Source organism: Hyaloscypha bicolor, assembly GCF_002865645.1.
Source record: "Hyaloscypha bicolor E unplaced genomic scaffold K444scaffold_182, whole genome shotgun sequence".
NCBI classification, from domain to species: Eukaryota; Fungi; Ascomycota; class Leotiomycetes; order Helotiales; family Hyaloscyphaceae; genus Hyaloscypha; species Hyaloscypha bicolor.
In genome coordinates this window covers 5,642,545-5,660,267 of record NW_020194684.1, presented here as the reverse complement: position 1 = coordinate 5,660,267, position 17,723 = coordinate 5,642,545, and the positions used below count along the sequence as shown (strand labels likewise).

The 17,723-nt window shown below is 37.2% G+C and overlaps 3 protein-coding genes across 3 annotated transcripts; all 3 read right to left on the bottom strand.

The window, feature by feature from the left end:
- Positions 1-9,456: 9,456 nt before the first annotated feature.
- On the bottom strand, positions 9,457-11,415 carry K444DRAFT_621239 (mitochondrial putative branched-chain-amino-acid aminotransferase). The gene is made up of 6 exons (XM_024881858.1): positions 11,231-11,415; positions 10,925-11,176; positions 10,523-10,804; positions 10,133-10,467; positions 9,805-10,082; positions 9,457-9,755 (listed from the first exon to the last, which is right to left on the bottom strand). Exons 2-6 carry the CDS (start codon positions 11,118-11,120, stop codon positions 9,587-9,589), a joined length of 1,260 nt encoding a protein of 419 aa, XP_024729005.1. The 5' UTR covers positions 11,121-11,176; positions 11,231-11,415; the 3' UTR covers positions 9,457-9,586.
- Positions 11,416-11,576: 161 nt separating this feature from the next.
- K444DRAFT_575089 (histidine acid phosphatase-like protein) lies at positions 11,577-13,550 on the bottom strand. Its single transcript, XM_024877465.1, has 2 exons — positions 12,713-13,550; positions 11,577-12,663 (listed from the first exon to the last, which is right to left on the bottom strand). The coding sequence occupies exons 1-2, from the start codon at positions 13,344-13,346 to the stop codon at positions 11,855-11,857; spliced, it is 1,443 nt and encodes a 480-aa protein (XP_024729004.1). The 5' UTR covers positions 13,347-13,550; the 3' UTR covers positions 11,577-11,854.
- A 426-nt stretch (positions 13,551-13,976) lies between these two features.
- K444DRAFT_621237 (P-loop containing nucleoside triphosphate hydrolase protein) lies at positions 13,977-17,682 on the bottom strand. The gene has a single exon (XM_024881857.1). The coding sequence runs from the start codon at positions 17,649-17,651 to the stop codon at positions 14,145-14,147; it is 3,507 nt and encodes a 1,168-aa protein (XP_024729003.1). The 5' UTR covers positions 17,652-17,682; the 3' UTR covers positions 13,977-14,144.
- Between the last annotated feature and the right edge of the window lie 41 nt (positions 17,683-17,723).

Genomic DNA, 17,723 nt, shown 5'->3' with positions numbered 1-17,723 from the left:
AAGTCTCGGAAACTATAGAAAATTCACCTCTTCTCTTCTTAATGTCCAGATCATTGTCCCAATTTGACCGGGTACAATAAAAATTGGTGTCGTTTTTTATGTCCACCTCTACTGAGGCCCACAGCTAGCTAGCGGACAAATCCGAGAAGCGAAAAGTGATTTTCTGATTTTCTGATTTTCGCACTGGCGCCCCGCACACCCCCCCCCCCCCTCCTCCCCAAGGCAGAATTCCTAATTAGGGGTATAGCACCCACACGTGACTTTCGGCTTGGATAACGCAATAATAGTAAGGCTGCTTGCTTGTCTAATTAATGAAGTGAGAGCCCATACTACCGCATGAAATCGTGCCAAAATTGGGCCGGGTAGTATAATATAAAATTGAGTATTTATTGCAAATTACTATAGTCAGGTGACCACAGGCTATAAGCCCTTCTAGGATAATGCTATTAATAGGGTCTAATAACTTTCTTAATATTCCCGAGGTTAGAAATGAGAAAATTAAACTATTAAAATAACTAAGAAGCCGGCTAATTACTTTTTTTTAGTAATTAATTAATAAAATCATATAGGGATAATATTACTCGAGTTTTTTAGTACTTACGTTACTAAAAAGTATATTGCGATAGTAAAGCGTATCCTGAACTTAACTCCTATTAAAATAACTTAGTAGATTTTATTAAAATAATACTATAACTTTTAATAAATCTATTACTATATTATAAAGCTATTACTAAATAGGCTCATATAAACATTAATTAAAAAGAAATTACAAATAGATTAAAAGATTTATATGGAATCTTAGTTAATCCGTATATAGTCTAATAGTAACTACAAAAATGGAATATCTAAATATATACTTAAATAGCAGATATACCTTTCCTTTATATATAGATTATAATCCTATATTATCTGGGAGATATAGATAAGGAAATATTTAAGGATCTTGAGGATTACGGTTATATAGCTTTAATTACTAGAGTTATCCGTATATATAAGAAGCTTGGTCTTATTTGCCATATAACTATAATAGACAGGCAAGCGGCAGATAAGTAACTATTTATAATACTATAGAATAAGCTAAATAATAGGCGGATTATAGGTTATAAACAGTAGTATTTATATATATACTTTCGTTAATAAGGTTTACTAGTAACCCAGTTAGTCTTTCTATACTTTACTATTTTGCCCTAGCTTGGAAGGTTAGGGCCTTATTTACTAATATATTTTATTATTTATAGGAAGAGCTTATATGTAATATTATAACTCCTGGATCCCGAGGTAATTATACTATAAATATAATAGATATAGTCTAAGAAGAGAGAATATATTATACCTAGGCCAGACTAGATTTAGTTAATTAATAGATATAATAAGCTATTACTATTTGGGATCGAGATATATACTTATATTAATACTTATTTATATAATATTATCTAGATATATATCGGAATTTCTAATTAGACTATAATAGCGGGATTAATACAATAGTTAAAGGCTTAAAGTTTAAAGAATCTCATATATTAGAAAATACTAAGCTATGAAATAAAGTAGGGAGGATGCCTCGACCTTTAATATTATTCTATCCAAGTAATCCTGGCTTAGCTTCGTTTTATACCTGTTTCTAATATCCTGTCCTTAGCAGATTATACCCTTATACCAGCCGTTATATAGACTACCTATTTAGTTATATAGTAGTATCTTTAGATTTATACTTAAATAGGCTACTACTCTTATTTCTTTAGGGCTAATTAAGGCTCTGAACTCTCTCTTATTACTAAAGTATACTTTATATTCTTGTAAATAGCCGATTTGTTAGTTATATATATAGAGAACTGCTTTATTTCTGGGAAAAGTACCGAGAATTAGTAGGTTAAATCCTAGTAGCAGGAGCTTTAGAAGAGCTAGCTATACTAGTAGTATATAAGTAATTCTGTTTCCCTATATCTGCTTCTTATTCTTTCTATTATTAGAAAGAAGTATCGGATACTAATAATTATACCGCTTTTTATTAAGGCTATTAGGTCTAGTATTATAGTACTAGATTATATAACTAATTCCGATTAGTATATATAGAACTACTTTTAGGAACTAGCCTATACTAGGAATTATAATTACTAATACCTATAGGACCAGATTACTTTATTAGTATTTTATATATAATAGATCTAAAATGAGATATATAGATTTATAGACTTGTAAAATATTTATAGGATTAGAAAAGATAAATCTAGGCCTAATATAGTAACTAGTAAGCCATTTAGACTATATATAAGGCCCCTAGGTAAGGTATAGTATTAGGATTGCCCTATAGATATAGAGCTTTATAATATAATTCTTAATAATTATTTAATTTAGAATAAGTAATATAATCTTATATAGCTTTATATAAATAGTTTACTTATATACTAATATAGATATTAATAAGTTTCTGCCAAAAGAAATACTAGAATAGTATTATTAGAAGCTTATATTTTATAATATAAATATAGCTAATATTTATATAGGAGATACTAATAGAAATAGTAACTAATTATATATTTAAGCTTACTACTAGCTCTAATATATAGTCCGGATATATATAGCCTCAGGGCAGCTACTAATATTGGGAGAGTCCGAGAAGCTAATTAATAAATATAATATTACTATTATATAAAATGGAATTCTTAAGTAAGTTATCCTAATAAATATAAAATATATAAATAATATATAGGCCAGAAGAATACTTATATAGTTCCTAATAATTCAGGACTTTACTCAGGAATAGCTCTTTATTAGTAATACTCCTAATAATATAGGGTAGTTAAATGAGCTAGTTATAGAGTAACTAGATATATTAAGATAAGTATTATTTATTATTAAATATATTATTTTCGAAACTCCCTTCTTATTTTTAAGAATAGTACTAATAGAATTATTAAGTTTATCTACTATATAAATATTCTATATCCTTAAATTCTTATTTCTTAAAATAGTACTATTATTTCTTAAAACCTGCCCTAATACTATATATCTTATAGCCAAATACTAGTATAATAATATCTAATATTATGAGTTCTATTAATCTACTAATAATAAATATAATATAGAGGCTATTACTTTACTTGCCTAGAGTAGTAATACTAGTAAACTTGAACCTTATAACTCTGGAATTCCGTTTATATCTGCCCTTTTTTTTATACCTGGGATATTTTAGATCCCTAGCTTTTCTTAGTATCCTAATCCCATATCTTTTCTTTTAGAAATATTTACTATACCTATTCCTCTAGTTACTATTACTATATAGCTGCCAGGTACTAGTTCTACTCTATCCCAGGCTTCTCCTACTCTAATAGCCCTATAACTATTCCCTTCCATATTTTCTTTTACTATAAGCTATATTACTTAACCTAACTACTTTTCTAGTAGTACTTATACTACTATATAAGCTTAATAGGCTATAAATACGAGAGTTATTTAGGCTACTACCTAGGCTATAGCTCCTTATACTAGTAATAGGCTACCTAAAGCCCTTTAAGGTCTTATAAATCAAAATATAGCCGGATCTAGTCTTATGAAATTATAGATTATGGTTTTATAGCTAGTTCTCTATAAGTAGGTATTTAATAATATAAAGAATTAGAGAGCTAAGTAAAGAACTATCTAATTTTCTAAAGAAGTTAATAGTAAGTTTTTTCCTATTTCTTTTACTAGATTCTTTATACAAATTCTAATAAATGTTTTTTAATAGATAGCTTTTAATTTAAAATAAATAATCGAGTTTTTTCTATTCTTTCTAATATAGTTTCTTAGTAGCTATTTCCTTATTTCTCTTTCTATATTAGTAGACCTATCCGCTATTATTAATTTATTAATAATATAAATAAACTAGTATTCTATACTAGTCCTAATAGTAAAAGAGTCCAGGAACTTATGGTTTTACTAGATTCTATTTAAACTATCTTTAACCTTTCTTATTATAGTATATATCTAGGCCCTAAGGATATCTAGATAATTTTCCTTATTTTATATTAGGATAAGATTCTATATAAAGATATTTATCTTGAAATTACTTATAAAGAGCTAGAAAATATTTAGAAAGAGATTCTATATAAAGATTTCTATCTTAAAATTACTTATAAAAAGCTAGAAAATATTTAGAAAATATAGTAACTTAAAAAGATTAAATAATAGACTAAGGAGGCCCAGAGAGCCCAGGAAAGTATTACCCGCTAGTATAGGTATAAGACTTTAAAAGTAAGGAGAAATCTAATAAACCGATAGGTAAATAAAGGTATATATATAATTCTTTTTTTTAATTCTGGTTCTTATTCTTTATTTCTTCTATAGATCCTTTTTTGTTTTTAGGTTTAATTAACTTATATATACTAGGATTCTTTTCTATTTACTAATTTCTGGAAGCTATAAGATAATACAGAAAGTACTACTAAAAATACTACTAAAGCTAATCCTAATAATAATAATAATAATAATAGTAATAGGCTATTAGATTCTCTTTTAATTTTACTATTTTTTCCTCTAATAAAAGAAACTATAATTAATCTTATAGACTATATAAGTATTATTCTATAATAATAGGTATATTAGAGATATAAATATACTATTTCTTTTTCTTATTAGATATAGAAAATTAACGGGTATAATATCTTTAGCTTTATAGGTAAAACCCAAAGTATCCGGGCTATTACTAGTACTTTGCCTATTATCCCGAACGGAAGTCTAACTATTATTATTAAACTTTTCAGGCTAATTAATCTTATTTCTCCTAAGTAAACTTATTATATAAGGTCTAATAAATTATATATAAATGTCTGCCGAGATTAAGGTAGTTAAGAAAAAATAGACCTAATATCTAATATATTTTTTCCTATATTTTATAATTAGCTTAGTACTATTTTGAGTCTTATTTCCTTATAAATATATATATATTTAGAATTTATAATTAATACTTTAAAGTAATACTTTTTAATTAGTTCTTATATAATTTAAAAGTCAGGCTACTAAATTTAATACTTTTATAATACTTAAATTTACCCAAATTTATAAAGTCTTATAATTATTAGGGCCTTTATAATTCTTTGCCTTTTGAATTTAATATTTAAATAGTATTATATACTTTGCCTTTAGTATAGAGGAGGCTCCTAAAAGTCTAGGGTTATAAAGAAATTTTTATATTAAGGATATATTAAGGATATATTATATTATAATAATAAAATTATAAGTATTTATATATAAATATATAATATATTAGACTAGCTATACTAAAAACTATACTATATCTATATATAAAGTTACTAATTGCTTTATATTAATACCGGACCCGCGTGGTCACGTGACTCTATATAATTGGCTAGCTATAGAAAAGCCCCAAAGCCCGAAACTTATAAAGAATCTTAAGGGCTTTAAGGCTTCTGGATTATTACTAGTACCTGGTACTCTTTAGGAAAAAAGTATAATATATTTCATAATAGGTAATCTATTATAGACTGCTTAACCTTTAAATTAAGCGGGAAATCTAAGGGCCGGACTCGTAATTCAAGTCTTATTAAGGTTATTAAAGTCTTTACTAGCTAGTACTATAGATTTAATAAAAATATTACAGGAATCCTATAGGTTTTATCCTAATTTATCTAGAAAGTATATATAGTATATCTCCTTATTTGTTCTAATATTTATATATAATTCCTGAAAGCCAAATTATTACCTAAAGGGGAAATAAGAAGGCTAGACTAATACTTTTGAAAACCAAGGCCTTAATAAGTCTATCTAGAAAAGCTTACTAATTCTTCTAAAGATAACCCAAGAAAAGTTTGAGTTTATTATATATTATAACTTATATAATTAGGAATAGGAACTGCTTTAATAGGCCAGAAAGAGTTTCTTATATGGCTTACTTATATAACCAGGGATAGGGACTTGAGTTCATTATATAAAATTACCTATATATAGAGATTCCTACTATAAATTCCTTATTTGAATTAATTAGTTAAACCTATTTTTAATACTGAGTTTTTATTAAGGTAATTTCCCGCTTCTAGAGGCTTTAGATAAAGTAGCTAATAAGTTTCTTAGCTATTAGCTAAGACTTATTAGCTAGAAAATCTATAAGTAGTAGATAAGATTATAAAGCAGAACTCTCCTAATTATAATACTAAGACGTTTTATTATAGTATAAAGTAATTAGATATAAAAGCCCTATTAAATATAATATATCTCGAACTATAAGTTTATAAGATAGGTATAGGAAGTTTTAGTATTTAACTAGTACTATAGTCTAGCCCAAAGGCGCCTACTATTCTTTATACCTAATTTAATAGAAATAAGAAGTACTTATATTTTAATTTAAGGAATAATTAGGACTTTTATATAGACTTAGAGTAGCGGTTTATTCTATAGAAAGAGAATAAACCAGAAATACCTATATTATATTAATCTTTAGAAGAGGTTATAGTAAATATTATAATTCCTGAAATATTCTTAAGGAAGTTTTCCCAAACTAAAATAGACTAGTTTATAATCCCGAAAGATCTATAGGAGTCTTATATACCCGAGAGTATAAGTACTTAAGGTAAATACTATTTGAGTTCTAATCTATAATAAAAGGAAAGTAAAGTATATAAAATAAAATATATAAATTAAAAGTAAAACAAAATATCCGGATATTTAATAAATAGAAAGCCTAACTATAGGTTATAAGAACTAGTACTAACTAGGTATATATATAGTAATATTAAAAGAGAGATAAGGCAAGAGGAACTAAAAAGTAAGTTAGTATATATTCTATAAAAGTAAACGGAGAGATATTTAAATAGCCTAAAGGCAAGAAGTATATATTAAAGAAATTGAGATTAGAGAGAGAAGGACTATTTCCTATAAGAATAAGTTAGTATATATTTCAAGATAAAGAATAAAGATACTTAGTAATAGCCCGAAAGCTTTTATAAGTATTAAAGAAGGGAAGGAGGTATTAAAGTTTAGAGAAATCTAAATAGAAGTTAGCCTCTTTTTTGGAAGTTCGAGAAAGAGTACTTCTAAAGGGCCTAAAAGTATAAGAGGTATTAGAAAAGGAGAGAAGGAAATATTAGAGAAAGAAAGGAGAGATCTAAAATTTAGCTTTCTAAAGAGTAAGTAGGTTAAAGATTTATAATATAGGAATTTTGGATAAAAGTAATCCGGAAGTAGTAGTTAGATACTAGCTTTTAGTATTATTAGTAGAAGTATTAAAGGAGGAGGGGTTTAGAGGAGGGGTTCAGAGAAGGGGTTTAGAGGGGTTTAGAAGAGGAGAAGAAGATTATAAGGTAGTTAGATACTAGCTCTTAGTATTAATAGAAGAAGTATTAAAGAAAAAGGAGTTCGGAAGAGGGGTTTAGAAGAGGAGTAAGGAGGAGAAATAAGGAGAAGTAAGGAGGAGGAGAGAAAGGTTATAAGGTAGTTAGATATTAGCTCTTGGTATTAATAGAGGTATTAATAAAGATATTAATAAAGGTATTAATAGAGAAGGTATTAGTAGAGGATAGAAGCTCTTGGTATTAATAGTAAAGTCAAAAAAATATAGAAGAAGGATAGAGATTTTAGAGTAAAGATAGAATAGAATTATAGTTTTATAGAAAATAAAGTTACTAGTATAAGGTAATTATATTATTATATAATTCTATATTTACTTTTACTATTTATTAAGAATATATATCTCTTAGAAGAAAGTATTACTTAGAATTCTTGAGCCTCTCTAATTTAATAATTATATATTTAAAAAATAAAAAATAAATATAATTATATATACTAGAATAAGGGAATTCTTCTTATTTAAAAATTATAATTATAGTATTACTAAATATAGAGATATAGAAGTTTATATAATAAGCTATATATAGAGATTTAAGGAGATTTAAATTACCTTGAATTATTTATAATTAGTAAAGTAAATTAGCTAACTATATAAATCAAGTATAGTTTAATTATTATTAGTATACCTTAGCTTTTATAAGTTAGTAAAAGAAAGAATATTTATATTTTTATCTTTATAACTATAATACCTAAAATTATAATTTTTTTAATATTTAAATATATTTAATTTAGGGCTATTAAGTATTAATATTTCTATTTTCAGGTATTATTTATTATAAATTTATTCGGATTTAAATAATTATATTAAATATATATTTTTATATCCTAAAGATAAATAATAAAGATATAGCTATACTAGCTTTAATCTTAGCCTTAACCTTAATCTTAACTTCCTTTCAAAAACAACTTTAATTCCGATATATAATACTATTATTAAAGCTTTCTTTTATTAAAGATATATTAAATATGGCTTTAGATAGTAGCTCTAGTAAAGGCAAAAGCAGTAGAAAAGATAATAAAGCTATAAATAAGCAGAAAGATAATATTTATAATATATCCTCTAATAATCTAGACTTAGTCTATAATATTCTTTCCCGTTAATATATTTAACTAATAAACCCCTTTATTCCTTGATTTCCTCCTTATATATAACCTTCTCCTCCTTTTCTATAATAATACTTTAATTTCCTTATACTACCTAATAATACTACTAAAATAGTAAAGCAAATTAATAATAAGGCTAAAGTTAGAGAGATAGAGCTATACTAGGGCAGGGAGCTAAAGGGATTAGAGAAAGGCAAGGCAAATCTGGAGGCAAGCTTGGTATATACTTACGGAACTAAATCCTCTTAAGCTTATACTACTTATAGTAATAAGAAGAGACCAAGGGGCCCTTTCAAATACTATATAGTTATAGAAGGCGAATTCAATAGCGTTTATATAAATTACAGATATAATAATAATAGTAAAGTCTATACTTTCCATTGATTTAATACTAATCCTACCAAGTCTGGAAAGCCTCGCTCCGTATCTGCAAAACCCTTTATACCAAAGTCTCGACCGCCTACAAGATATAGAAAGCGAGTACAAAGACAGATATAAGGTCAGAAGGCAATGGGGAAGGAGGTTATAGCAGAGGAGGGTAAGGATACTAGAGGAGAAGGGGACGAAGGAGATATAGATAATTCGAGTAATATAGGCAATACGGAGGATATAGAAAGTAAGGGAGATGGAGATGTGCCTCGTAATCCATGGGATTTGCCTTACGGACCACGCAAGCTAAGGGGGGGTTAGGAGTAGTCGAGAATAAGGCGTGTATGCTGTACTTTTTTTTTTTTAGTGAGGTGTGGTGGGGGGGTGTGGGCGCGAAAATCAGAAAATCAGAAAATCACTTTTCGCTTCTCGGATTTGTCCGCTAGCCCGCTAATGGCCTCAGTAACCTCGAGGGCCGTTCTACTTGGCCACACAATGGAGAAGACAACCTACAAATGTTCCACTTTTGCAAAGAATCTCAACCCGTTTTTTTTTGGAACGCCATAACAGCGGAGGTTAAATGTGCGAATGGACTCTGAGCTTTCACAAATCCAATGCTTTTACATTTTTGGATTGTTCATCATTGTCTCTTCTCACATACGAAGCCAAACCAAGATGAAGAGCAATAACTAGAAATTATCTTTGTCTACGCAAAATAACGAAGGAAAATACATACAGATCTCATAACCCATTATTTCCTAAATTGCTTCATCTATTCTTCATCGATCACAACCCCCCATTCATGCTGAACATTCCCATACATAATATCCTTCAACCACTTCTTCAAAAGAGCAGCATAATATCCACTGGTACCATCCCCCATTGGAATGTCGATCTCCTCATCCCTAAAACTGATAGCCGAAACAGGGGTAATGAAATACCTAAACCTCATCAGCACACCTCATACTCGTTGTGCATGGGAAGACTCACGCAGTACCACTCAAGAAAGCCTCTACAATCCGTCCTTCCTCCCACGCCTCTTCAATTTCCAGCATGGTGAAATTTCTTTCAACGACTTCGAGATCTGTAATGTTCGGGGGAAGGTACTCTGATCCGGATACTAGCCGTTGTCTTGCGAGCTCAAGTACACTTCCTCTCGTAACACCTTCGAGAATGACCTTTGCATCTAGCGGAGCAGTAACCAGTTGCAAATTCCCCTCTTTTGTTTTCCACACAATGAAGAAGTTGCTTGCTCCAGCCTCTGTGACCTAGAGGAGTCGGTTAGTCTGAAGTAGTATCGAGTTGAGGTAGAGCGAACCTGATAATCAGCACCCAACAGCCAAAGAATCTGATCATACCCCATCTTCCTGCCCTCCATGTGGCTTACAAAAGCGGGACCATAGTTAGCTCCCACCTTCGCATACCCAAAGCCACCAGGCCACGCACGAACATCGCTCTTGGAAGCAAGGAGCTTCAGTCCTGGCGGCTTTGGCAATGTTCCAGGCCGAGTACCTGACGATAAGTCTGGCCAACCAACTGCGACGATGAACATCAAGACTTCAGATGGTGCTGTGACTCCGATCTGCTCACCGTTGCCAATGATTGCCGGACGGAGATAAAGAAATCTTCCTGGTCGGCTCTTTGGCAGCCATTCTTTTATTCCACATTAATAAATTTCAAACATCGAGTGGTGATACAGAGGACTTACTTGGACCATCAACTTTCATGAAAGCCTTCAGTAGCTTCTCTAACTCCTTAGGATTGAAAGTGGGCAAGGCAACCCGAGCCGAACTCATGACCAGTCGAGCGCAGTTCTTATCTGGACGAAACAAGCGCAGTTTGCCGTCAAATCCGCGGTAAACTTTCAGACCCTCGAAACATTGAGTTGCATAATGCAGACATGAGGCAATTGGGCTCATTGTGAGTTGACCGTATGGTTCAATGGTGGGAGCATGCCATCCAACATCGTCGGTCCATGTGACCTTGACCACTGTGAGAATATCAGCAAAAATCCCAAAACAAATAATTCCCAGACAAAAAGCCCAGAGTGAGTTGTAAGTGTGTGCGTGGGGTTCCAACTGGGATGAAAATATGCTAATGGGACCCGTACTATGATCCGTACAAGTCTTCATATCCCATATCTCCAGCGAATCCGGCTCTGGGACCTTGCCCGGAGATTTCGTAAGAGAGACCGTCAGCTTCGACACATCGAGGTCATGCATTTCCGGTTCATGGACCAAGGTTTTTGCGGCGTTGACGCCGTTCTGGATAAGATGGCTCGCTGTCTCGACTGCGTGGCCGTTCATGGCGGCGGTGTGAACGATTGACTCAATTAGAATTATCAGCCCATAAGAGTATTGTTCTAGCCAGTATGAGCTCCAAGGGAAGCCAAGGGAAGCAAAGGAGTCCAACTCACCTATATCGACCAGCTGAGTCACTTGGCCAATGCCCAGGGTGCCTGAGACAAAAGTAGTCAGATTACTCCGGACCGGACCGTCCCAATCTATAGATGAAAGTATTAAAGGTTCAGATAAGAGGCAAGATTAGATGAATGCCACCATGACGCACAAGGTATGAAAATAGGAATCTGGAAGAAATTTGTTCTCCAAAGGGCGTGGGCTGTACCTGACTCAACGGATCGAAACTATCAGACCAGGGTCCAGTTACTTATTACCGAGGTGGGCTACTTATCGCCGAAAGTGGAAAATGGGTGGCCATATCACGTATGTACGACTACAGATATTGTTGATAAGGAAGGTTCCAAATCTTTATTTTATAATATATTTGCCATATTTCCGGGGGTATATGATGTCAAGAGTCGTTTCGTCTGAAGTTTTCACCCTGGTTGGTGGAGAGCGAAATCGGAGGGCGGGGTGATCTCGAAGACCTTCGACGAAGACTGTCAACAGCAAGAAATATATATATGATTATATATAATTTGTAGCGAATACTCGCATTTATGTACCATGGTATCGTTTTCTCTCATCATTCGTCAATCCTCCCCGCTGTCTGCAAATTCTCAGCCGAATTCTTCACGAAACTAAGCTTTTGCGACAGCAGAAGCAGACTCCGGGGAAGCTCTCCCACTCAATCGCTTCTTATTCACCACTCTGAGGCCAGCCAGCAACATAATAAGAGCCTCCACGCCGAGAATGACAGCAAGAGTGACCATAGCCCCAATGACACCTGCAACAGCCTTTGAAATCCCTCCCGCTGACGGCGACGAAGTTGTGGAACCAGAGGCCCCCGTGGAAGTCGAGGTGGCAGAAGCGCAGACACCAGTCGAGTTTCCGCACTTTGTGCACCAATCCGCTTGATCACCGATGGCAAACTGGTTCATCTGGTCCACGAATGTGTTCCATGGGAGGACGGTCTCGGATTGTCCGAAGAGTGGGTATGGGGTGAGAGGGTGCTCGGAGGTGGTGCCGTTGGAGAAGAGAAAGCGGACGGAGATTTGGTCGTTGCTTGGATAGGAGGTGTCTGTGACTGTGGCATTGGTCACCAGTTCAAAGGTCATGGAGGATGCGTAGTCGACGATTCCTGTGAAGTTGTCGGAGACCTTGGGGAGCTGGGCAAGGCCAAAGAAAGAGAGGAAGGATGCATAGGCGCCGAATTGGATGCCGATCTGGGACTTGGACTTTCCGGTAATGGTCATGTTGAGCTGTTGGACGATTTGGGCGGCGAGAACACTTCCTGCGATAGCTCTGATTGGTTCACTTAAGTTGAATGCGAGGTTGTATTCATGGTTGTCTGCCAAGGTTTGGAGTTGGAAGACAGTCTCTGGAGTGAGAAGATTGTCTGACGGAATGCTTGAATTGTGGATCTGGGACACATGAACTAGGTCATAGACTACCACAAATTAGCCTCGTACTCTTGAAAATAACATCAAACAGCTCACTTAAATAAGCATTCTTAAAGTTATCCTGAGCTAAACTGAAGGTACCATTGACAACTGGCAAAACGCTATGATAGAAATCCATCGTCTTGTTGAGCTCGGTCATATACTCCTGTGAGAAGAAGTAATTGTTCGAGCTAATAATAGCATTGTTGCAACCGCTCTGTCCTTGAAGCCACTGAGAATTTTCGGAGTTTGCACCGCTTGCAGCAGAAGCAATTGCATTAACAGGAATGAGCTGGAATCCGCCCAAGGGTGCCTCAACGCTCGTTCCATTGGCCAACTTCTGAGTCCCAAGCGTAACTCCAACAGGTGGGTAAAGGCCTTGCAGGAATCCGGCAGCTGAATTCTGAAGAACTGTGTCGACAGGAGCTTCGACGCTCAATTGGGAATTCTTGACGAGATCGGAGCTGATGCCGAAGATCTTAGAGGTGGCATTGGCGTCGATGTAGCGGTTGCGATAGAAGTCTCCGGCGGCGTGCACTTGGTAGTACCCGAGGTCTGTCAAAGTGGTGGGAACGAAGTTCTTGGATGTACGATCTCCATGACGGTGAAAGATGTAGACACCGAGGACGGTCTCCTGCGCTTGGAGAAGTGGGAGTAAGGTTGAAAGGAAGAGGATCTGTGTGGCAAGCATCTTGAATGCCTCTCGAGTGTCAGCTGTGAGTCAATGAAGGACGGAACCAAGCTGAAGTAATTGATGGGACAATTGGGGCGACTTTGCAAGACACTGAGAAAAGAATAGTCCGCGGGAGCTTAAGAGTCTTATCCTTTCGAGCTATCGTCAAGAGCAAGAGCTTCTCCGAGCTGCATGAAGCTTACAGTGCATGCCTGCCTGCCTATCTCTTGGAGCCCCACTTTCCAGTGCAAAAGATCTCCGGATTCGAGCAGGCCAGTAAATCTCTGGAGGCGAAGTTGCGGGCAGACTTGCCCCTCTTTAGGTAATGTCAACAACCAATGGCAATGGCGACCTCTCTAGGCAATGGGTCCATCTGGTTGTCCCCCGCCAAGAAGTTTCTTTTCCCCTCACTAAGATACCGAAGCTGCTGTAGCCTTCCGCGCCCACAAGGTCGAGATCAACACCATGGGCTCTTGTGTTAATGGAATTTACCGGTGCTTCTTTTTGCACCTGATTCAGACACACCTGCCAAACTTGGCTTCCCCCGGCGAAGTGCGGCTCGTCTGATCGCGAGGCCGGAAGGCGCCGCATCTTCTCCTCGGGCTAACGGCCTCGAAAGTAAGAAGCCGCAGAGCACTCGAGCATGCGCAGCTTTTGAGACTGGTTGGAACCAATAGAACTGGACTTCTTTCTTTTTAAGCCAGCAATCATCTATGTCTAGTGTTTGCCATAATTCGACGCAACACAGTGAGCAATGTTTTCTCATCATCTGGCCCAGAAACTCCAACGCTATGCTTCAAAATTGTAATACATGTATCACTCGTCACTGTCTGAGTCGAGTACGACTCTTCTTCTGTTCTCCCTTTGCCTTGACACTGGCCTCACGTATTCTTCCAGTTCATCAGATGCCACTTGAGTGCGTTGCTTTGTAAAGGTTCCAACCAAGTCGCGCAGGTTAGGCAAATCATCGCCCTCATCGTCATCGCCGTCGTCATCCTCATTCGTCTCCAGCGTGGCTGTGAGTATAAAAGGCTTCTTGAATTGCTTCAAGCTTGGATCCAGCGCCGGAGGTGTCGTTGAAGATCGAGCCAGGGGGCAACTTCTGATGCTGGAAGAGGGTCCGTCAGCGAGGAAGTCTTTCATGCTTCCAATGCTGACATCACTGTCCTCTGATAGATCTTCACTCTTCAGAAGATCTTCTCCTTCTCCTTCACTGTCACCAGCTGGGCTGGATTCCATTCGCTTCCGCGTTTGATGATGTCCCCTGGGAGTTTGATCACTTTCTTCGCCATCACCCTCGATGTCAGAGAGGACTATAGCCTGCTTCCGAGCTTTCTTCCGAGGCTCCTTTGGTTTTGTTGGTGTCGTCTTCCTAGATCGAGTTGGTGGTTTACCAACATCACGCTCATCTTCAACCAGATCAGGTAGATCCCAGAAATTCGAGGAAGGCTCGGTCTCACCATACGGCATCGTAAATCGGTCGATGATGTCTTGTGAATCTGCCAGGGTTTTGAACAACCTGACACACCGTTTTGTGTACTCGCCATGACGAACATGTACCACGGGACCAAGTGATCTTTGAGCACCACAGTGAACAGTCACGTCAGGCATCTCGACTTCTGGAAAGTTGGTTCCAGGAATGTTCTGATACTTTTCTCGTAGCTCTTCCTCCTCCTTCGGACTCAGGAGCACTGATTCTGGTTCCGGGATCGGAGCAAGCCGGGTTCTGACTAACTCGCTGCGTTTCACTGTTACGTCGAGGTCTGTGAGAGTCGTTCCATCCGCGGACAATTTCGAAGCCTTCTGAAACCCTGTATGTACTCCGTCCGGCATGTGGAACTTCTTCGGAGGTTTCTTCAATCCTCTTTTCAGACGACGCTTCGGTTCTGGAAGTGATGGATCCTGGGTGTTCTCGATTGGGATTTCAATCATCTTCTTCTCGACAACTGGCGTGATGTCCCTAGGAATAATACGGACCGAAAGATCATGTCGGAAGTTGAATCTTGAACCACTGTTGATCATCTTCTGCATCTGTTCGTAGTTGTCCTTAGCTTTGGTGAAGGACTCTTCCTCCTTACCTCGCATTAGAAGCAAAACAATGTTTCCGGCTCTCTTTCTTCCTGTTCGCCCCATTCGTTGTAACATCCGGATAGGGGACGCCGATGCATCATAGCAGACAATAAGATCAACTTGACCAATATCGAGGCCTTCTTCTCCGATTGAAGTAGCCACAATAACATTAAATACACCATTTTTGAATTTCTCAATAGTTTCTTGCTGTTTTTGTTGATTCATTCCCTCAGACCGCTTGGAATCAGCCTGCCCAACAAAGACTGAGGCTCGGATCATTGGGCCATGCCTGTTCAAGACACGAGCAATGCCCTCAGCACTGTCCCTGAACTCTGCAAAAACAATGACTCGAGTAGCCGATGGTGGAGCATTCTCGCCCAACCTTCCTTCTCCAGCGTCCAGAAAATGGTTCAGAATGGTATCGCAGAGATATGTGAGTTTCGGATGGCCCACGAAATCATCCTTGCTTAGCCACAATTGAATCCGATCCATCATCTTCTTAAATTCCGGACAGTCAACGATCTGACTTTTGTACTTCGATGGCTTGTTCTTATCATCGACTCCTTGCTTGAAATCTTTGATGCTCGAGTAGAATGGTCCGATTCCATGAAAGTTCAATAGCTTGATGCTGTGAGCAACGCTAGCAAGAATGGAAAACAGTCCATTCATCATTCCCTTAAGACCTTGGCTGGCTCTTCTCGCTGGCTCAGACTTAAACCAGTTCTTCCTTGCCTGCATCATTCTGAATGGAGTCAGCGACATAGGATCTTTGTTCCAGTACGCATTTTGCCCGCACAACTGGTTAACCAATGGCTGAAGTGCTTTCGCGAAAAGATCCTTTACCATGACCATCTCATCCGATGGATCGAGAAGGATCTGGTCGATGTTACGTCGGTGAACATATTGCTGAATGTCAATGGACTCTTCCGTGCGTATTTCGACCTTGGATATCTCCAAACCATCAATCACCTCTTGGACTGCTTCAACACTCGCACCGGGGGTAGCAGTCAAGGCTAGTATACGGAAACTTTTGTTAAATCGGCGCATAAAACTGACCACCTTGACGTAGGAATAATTGCCAGTAGCTCGGTGTGCTTCATCCACAACCAAGAGAACGATATTCTTCGGATCAGCGATGCCACTTGCCAGATCATTCTCCAGAGTTTGTGGTGTCATGAAAAACACACGCTTCGTATCCCACTCTTCCTTACGCAGGGCGGGCACCTGTTCTCCTGTAAGCATTGTGGTTTGTGATTTTGGTATTCCAACGATGTTGAAGCATGCGTTGACTTGCTGAGCAACCAAGGGCTTTGTCGGCGCTACAAAGACAATCTTGGCGTCCTTAGTCCATCGGAAGAAATTGAGCATAATCGTGGCAGCAATGAAGGTCTTTCCGAGACCGGTGGGAAGAGCCACCAGCAAGTTATTGAACAGCCCATGTTTGACGATGCTATATTGATAGTCTCGAATCGTACCAAGGTTGGTGGGGTAAACCCAAGTCCTCAAGGCTTCTTCGTTCAAAGCATGGTGTGTAGGAGTTTCTGGTGGCAAATCCACAATGAAATTGTGCACCTTCTTTGCTTGCGAGGCAGATACCGGTACCTCTTCCAGGGCACGACCTCCAAACAGCGTGGTTTGCTTGAGACCCTGCTGCGGCGCAACAAGACGTTGTCGAGGACGAGAATTCTCTTGGGCGACTCGAGGGGATGATGACCCAACTTGAATGGGTTCCTTCGGGCGAGAGCCATACTCTGGAGATGAGAAGGCATCGGAAGGGAGATCCTCCAATTCATGGGCAAAGTCGTTATCTTGCGACGGCTGGCTTGTTTGTCTCTTGAACGATTCCACTATTGAACCTGAGAAACGAGGAGGCACCGTAAATGGTGGAGGGGTTGGAGGAGGAGGTTCGGGCCTGGGCTTCTTGTAGATTGGACCTCTGATCCTGTATGGACTCGAATCCGGATGAGCTTCAGCCTGTGTAGCCCCGATTATTCGAGTTGGCGGTATTTCCTGGTCTGCGATATGAATCTTGTATTTCTTCTTCTTCTTCAGTTTTTCAGTTTCCTCATCACCCCCAGAGCCATTTTCAACTGAGTAAGATCTACGTCGGTCTCTGCGAGTGCCATCGTCGTCGGCGGATCCATCGCTGATCCTTCGCCGCTTTGCGGGGTGTGGGGGAAGTGTCTGCGAAGCCTGGCTGAAGGCTTCAATCAAGTCTTCGTCTGCGATATCGTCATAATCATCCTCGTCCATGTTAGAGCGGGTTGTTGAGCCTCGACTCACATTGGGCGAGCGATTGATGTTGTGGAGTGACGCGAAGTGGAG

Bases quoted from the DNA above. Each gene is read 5' to 3' on its own strand.
- K444DRAFT_621239 (XM_024881858.1), bottom strand. From the start codon at position 11,120: ATGAACGGCCACGCAGTCGAGACAGCGAGCCATCTTATCCAGAACGGC. The intron at 10,805-10,924 runs GTACGGGTCCCA...ATATTCTCACAG, and splicing joins GAAGACTTGTACGGATCATA to TGGTCAAGGTCACATGGACC. The intron at 10,468-10,522 runs GTAAGTCCTCTG...GTGGAATAAAAG, and splicing joins CATGAAAGTTGATGGTCCAA to AATGGCTGCCAAAGAGCCGA.
- K444DRAFT_575089 (XM_024877465.1), bottom strand. From the start codon at position 13,346: ATGCTTGCCACACAGATCCTCTTCCTTTCAACCTTACTCCCACTTCTC. The intron at 12,664-12,712 runs GTGAGCTGTTTG...AATTTGTGGTAG, and splicing joins CTTTAAGAATGCTTATTTAA to TCTATGACCTAGTTCATGTG.
- K444DRAFT_621237 (XM_024881857.1), bottom strand. From the start codon at position 17,651: ATGGACGAGGATGATTATGACGATATCGCAGACGAAGACTTGATTGAA.